This window comes from Oxyura jamaicensis, chromosome 3 (assembly GCF_011077185.1).
Source record: "Oxyura jamaicensis isolate SHBP4307 breed ruddy duck chromosome 3, BPBGC_Ojam_1.0, whole genome shotgun sequence".
Lineage (NCBI taxonomy): Eukaryota > Metazoa > Chordata > Aves > Anseriformes > Anatidae > Oxyura > Oxyura jamaicensis.
The window spans coordinates 117,660,336-117,665,227 of NC_048895.1; the positions used below are offsets into that span (position 1 = coordinate 117,660,336).

A 4,892-nucleotide genomic window follows, 5' to 3' on the forward strand; every position below is an offset into this window, starting at 1 on the left:
CTCCAGGGTCCTCTCGGTGTGTCGGGGGGCCGCCCACGCTTGCTGGCAGCCTGCTGAGCTGTGAGACTGACAAAGGGGGGGGCTGAGCTGCTGGGGAGAGGCAGGGGAGGGCGGCAGTGCAGAACAAAGCCCTGCTCTGTCACCTCCGCCATCAATCAGTGCCTGCGAGGAGCCTCCGGCTCTTTTGTCTGGCCCTGAGCGCTGCCGCCGGGGTTATCCTGGCAGATGGACCCGCCTGTAATTGCGAATCGAGCAGCCAAAGGCCAGAAGGGTCCCCCCGTGGGGAGAGCTCAATTTAAACTAAAAGGCTTTAAATCTCCGCGCACCTGTCGCTAATTTCAGAGCCAGCCTGGCCTCCACCTCCCTGCCTCCCTGCGCTGTCTCCCACCACGAGCAGGGGGCTCGCGCGGCGATGCTGCTCTTCCCACGTTGGGTTTGTGCTCGTTTCTCAAAGCCACCAGTGCAAAACTTGGCCGACACATCCTCTCAGCCTGCCTCTGCTGCCCTGCGGGGAGGCAGCTGCCTGCTGGCAGGGCTGGCGAGCAGCCTTCAGCCCTCCCTGGGGGTGGGCAGCGGCCCCCAGGGCCTGTGCCCTTCTCTGGGGGCTGCACGGGAGCTGTGCTGGTGGGCTCTGAGCCTTGCCAAGGGTGGCTCTGCTTTCCCTGCACAGCTCAGGGGGCTGTGGAGGGAGCTTCCCCCTCCCTGCTTCATGGGGGATGCGGGGACAAGATGAGCCACCTCCGTGCCCCCCTCGGCCTCCACACCAAGCCCCTGTCCCCCCCCTTCTCCCCAAGCAAGGGGCTTCTCCGGCAGCTTGTTCTCCCGTACGTTTATTACACTAATCCACAAGGATTAAGTTAAAGCAGTCAATGCAAACTCCGATATTTTCCAGCCTGTTAGGGCCAAAATTCCTGTCCGGTGTTAAAACAGAAAGGGGGGGAGCCCCCGGCAGTGGGGCCGAGCTCCCGGGGAGGAGGAAACCCCGCAGCCAAAGCGGGGAGAGGCACTGCGTGGCTGGGGCTGGGGGCACCCCGTCACCTGGCTAGATCTTGGGGCGCCAGCCCTTGATGAACTGCATGATTTTCTTCACCTGGAGCTTGGTGAGGCGGAAGTCGTCGGCCAGGATCTCCTCGCTGAGCTGCACGAAGATGCTGCCATCGATGCGCTCCCGGGCGAAGAAGCTGACGACGTCCTCGGAGAGGCCGATGAAGCGCAGGCACTTGGACACCTCCTCCACCGAGAGGGCCGAGAGGTCGGCGGGGGGCAGCCAGGGCGAGCCGTCCCCGCTGGGCCGGGGGGCGGCCAGCGGGGCCCCCCCCTCGCCCCGCGCCGCCGGCGGCACCTCGATGACGCCCTGCGCCAGGTAGAGGCGGGCGACGCCGCCCTCGGCCCCACGCAGGACGGCGGGCGAGAGCGGGGCCGCCCCGCGGATGACGATGCTGTCCCCCTCAAAACCCTTGGGTGGTCGGGGGGGGGCCGTCGCATCCGGCCCCTCGAAGGGGGCGAAGGGTTCGGGTGAGGAGGAGGAAGAGGGAGCAGCCGGGGCCGAAGGCGGCTTGGGCCACTCCGTGCTCTCCGGCCACTCGGCCGGGCCGGCGAAGGGGTTGAGCGCCCCAAAGGGCGCGAAGCGTTTCTGGGGGTGCGGGGGCTTGAGGCGGGGGCAGCTGCGGAAGGGCTTCAGGGGGGGCTCGGCTGCCGGCAGCGGGGTGGAACGGCCACTGCCCCCCCCGGCCCCCGCCTCGGCGTAGGCCCAGGGGTCCGACCAGGCGGTGGGGCCGGGCTGGGCGGCGGGGGGCAGCGGGCGCCCGGGGGGGTCCCCGGTTTTGCAGTCTCCCCAGGCGCAGGGGTAGCAGTACAGGGAGTAGGCGTCAGGTGAGGGCGAGCCGCTGCCGCTCTGCGGGACCGACCTGGTGGAGGAAGGCGAGCGTCACCCCCAGGCCACGCCGTGTCCCCCCCAGACATCGCGGAGCGGGGGACATCCCACCCCGGGGGGGCCACCCCGCGTCCCCCAGCCACTCACCCATCGTGGAGCCCCGAGGAGTAGTAGGAGAGGCTGGGGCTGGGCGAGGGAGCCGGAGCCAGCTTTGGGAAGCGCAGGGGGGCTGGGGGGCTGCGGGGAGCTGGGGGGCGGCCGCCCCGGGGCGGCACAGGGGGCGCGTTCAGCAGCCGGCACTCCTCCTTCACCTGCAACGGGGCGAGCGCCGTCAGGGCCCCGTCGTGGCGGCGCCGACACTGCCCCGGGACCCCCCAACCCAACAGCAGGTCGCGGCGGGTGCACCCCGTGCCCCATATGCGGGGACACCGCTGGGTCCCCCCAGTCCCGGGGGCATCCCACAGCTCTTACCGCCTCCGATTTGGGTGGCACCGGGGGCGGCGCGTCCCCGAGGGGCTCGTCCCTGGGCACGCCGGGGCGGCGCGGGGAGCCCAGCGGGGACGCGGCCCCGAAGGCGACGAGGTCTGGCCGCCCCGTGCCGCCGGGCGTGGAGAAGCTCTCCAGGCCCTGGTTGCTCCAGAGCTCCTCGTAGGGGATCTCCAGCGGCTCCTGAGTCCTGAACTCGGGCTCGGCCCAGTCGGGCGTCATGTATTCCCTCTCGGGCTCGGCAAAGTCGGGCAGCGACGGCTGCTGGCGCGGTGTCCCCGTACCGGCACCCGGCGGGTCCTGGCAGCGGGCGGCCGCGTCCTGGGGGGCACGGGGCAGCCCCCCGCCGTAGAAGCAGAGCGAGAGGCGCTGCAGGGGCTGGCTGAGCTCCTCGCGGGCGCAGCCCGGCAGGCAGAGCCTCAAGCGCCGGGGGCTGGCGCACTCCTCCGAGAAGTCGGGCTTGGCCTCGCGCACCGCCCGCGAGTACTCGTCGGGGTTGAAGCGCTCGTGGCAGTACGCGGCGCTGTCCCGCAGCAGCTTCTCCAGCTGGGGGTCCCCCCCGAGCAGCCCCTCGGGCAGCTGGAAGCGCGGCATGTCGGCCAGCAGGAGGAAGTGGAAGGGGACCAGCTGGTCTCGGCGGAGGATGCAGCACAGCACCACCGTCTTGGAGATGATGCTGACCAGCTTGTAGCAGTGCCCCTCGCGGATGGCGTGCAGGTCGTAGGGGTTGCGCGCCGGGCGGCTGGGCACGGCCACGTTGACGGGCAGCCGCACCTTCTCGATGATGCTGCGGATGGTGTGCTCGCCCTCCTGGAGCCGCAGCTCGAGGGGGCTGCGGGTGCTGAAGCGGCCCTTGCACTGGAAGGGCAGGCTGAGGCTCTCGTTGGTGCGGTGGTTCATGCAGATCAGGCAGGGCATCTTGCCCTTCACCTGCTTGGCCCCTGCCGCCGGCGCCGCCTTGCCCAGCTTCCGCAGGAGGGTGTTGAAGCGCGACTTCTCCTTCACCGTCTTGGCGCAGAGGATCTCCGCCTGGCCCATCAGCGTCAGCTCGTCCCCGGCGTGCAGCGTGAAGTTGTACACCTCGCTGTCCTCGCTGAACTCCCCCGACACCACCTGCACCGGCACGGATGGCGGCTGAGCAGGCACCCAGTGCCCCGTCACCGTCCCCTGGTGTCCCACCACCAGCCACCCCTTGGTGTCCCGCCACCTTCCCCTTACCTCCCACCACCAACCCTGAGGTCTCACCACCATCCTGTAGTGTTCCACCATCACCCAGTGACGGCCCACCACCACCTCCTGGTGTCCCACAACCACCTCCTGGTGTCCCATAACCACCTCCTGGTGTCCCACCATCACCTCCTGGTGTCCCATAACCACCTCCTGGTGTCCCACCACCACCTCCTGGTGTCCCACCACCACCTCCTGATGGTCCACCACCACCTCCTGGTGTCCCACCACCACCCCTCCTGCCTCACCACCGTGCCCTGATGTCCGGCTGCTGCCCCACCACGGTCCCTCGATGTCCCCCCACCATCCCCTGCTGTCCCCCCACCCCACCCCGCAGTCACCACGCCAACCTTCACGCTGAAGGTGATGGCCTCCATGACGAAGACGCGGTCGGGGAAGATGCTGGCCACCTCCTCCACGCTGTTGAAATATTGCACGGGCTCACGGATGTCCCGGTCCTGGTCCAGCAGCTTGAACTTCCCTGCAGGGGACACCCAGCCCCAGAGCAGTCAGAGGGACCCACGGGGTGCCCCCCCCCCCAGACCCGGTGACCCGCAGCCACCCTGGGTTCATCGGGGAAGCTGCTCTTGAGTCCAGCCTGGAGTCCCCATCCCGCTTGGGTTCATCCCGAGCTCTCTCCTCTCAAAGCAAAGCTCCGGGGGCACCGAGTTCCCCAGCGGCACCCCTGCAGCACCCCCCCAGGGGCAGAAGATGCCCCAAAGCCACCACAGAACTGCCCCGAGGATGGAGGGAGCAGCGCCCCAAGGCTTCCCAGCCCCACGGACAGCGGTGTCCGGGGGGAGCCAGGCACAGCCAGGGAGCTGGAGGACTGCATTCAGGAGCAAAACTCTGCCTTCATTAGCACGAGCGTGGCGGGGACGGGACCTGATGGGAATATTAACTCGGCGCCGCGGCGCGGGGCTGCTCCGGGCCAGCACAGAGGGGACACAAAAAGCTGGGGGAGGATGGGGACGTGGCGCCCGAGCAAAGGGACGGGGACCGTGGCAGCAGCTGCCCTGTGCCCGAGCGAGGCGGTTAACACGCTGTGTGCACGCCCCCCCCCCCCCCAAGCCCTGACCCCCTTGGGATGGGCGATCTGCCCCTCCCCCACTCCATTTCCCATTATTTATTTATTAGCAGGACTCATTGCCGCCATGGCGAGCACTTAGAGTGGTCATTAAGGCTCTCGCTACTGCGGCCGCGGTGAGCTCAGCACCTTCGTTGGCTACACCAGCCCCGGTCTGTCCCCATCCCTGTCCCGTTCCCGATCCTTACCAGTCCCCATCCTATTCCTGTCCCCATCCCC

At 68.9% G+C, this 4,892-nt stretch overlaps 1 protein-coding gene across 2 annotated transcripts in view; it reads right to left on the bottom strand.

The window, feature by feature from the left end:
* Positions 1-818: 818 nt before the first annotated feature.
* The window catches only part of GAREM2 (GRB2 associated regulator of MAPK1 subtype 2), a 7,411-nt gene continuing 3,337 nt past the window's right edge, over positions 819-4,892 (bottom strand). For both annotated transcript variants that reach the window (XM_035323207.1, XM_035323206.1), the window contains exons 3-6: positions 3,937-4,067; positions 2,345-3,472; positions 2,021-2,184; positions 819-1,907 (exon numbers count right to left, since the gene is read on the bottom strand). In XM_035323207.1, the coding sequence (XP_035179098.1) occupies positions 1,043-1,907; positions 2,021-2,184; positions 2,345-3,472; positions 3,937-4,067 (2,288 nt within the window). In that variant the 3' untranslated portion in view covers positions 819-1,042. The remainder of the gene's footprint in view (positions 1,908-2,020; positions 2,185-2,344; positions 3,473-3,936; positions 4,068-4,892) is intronic.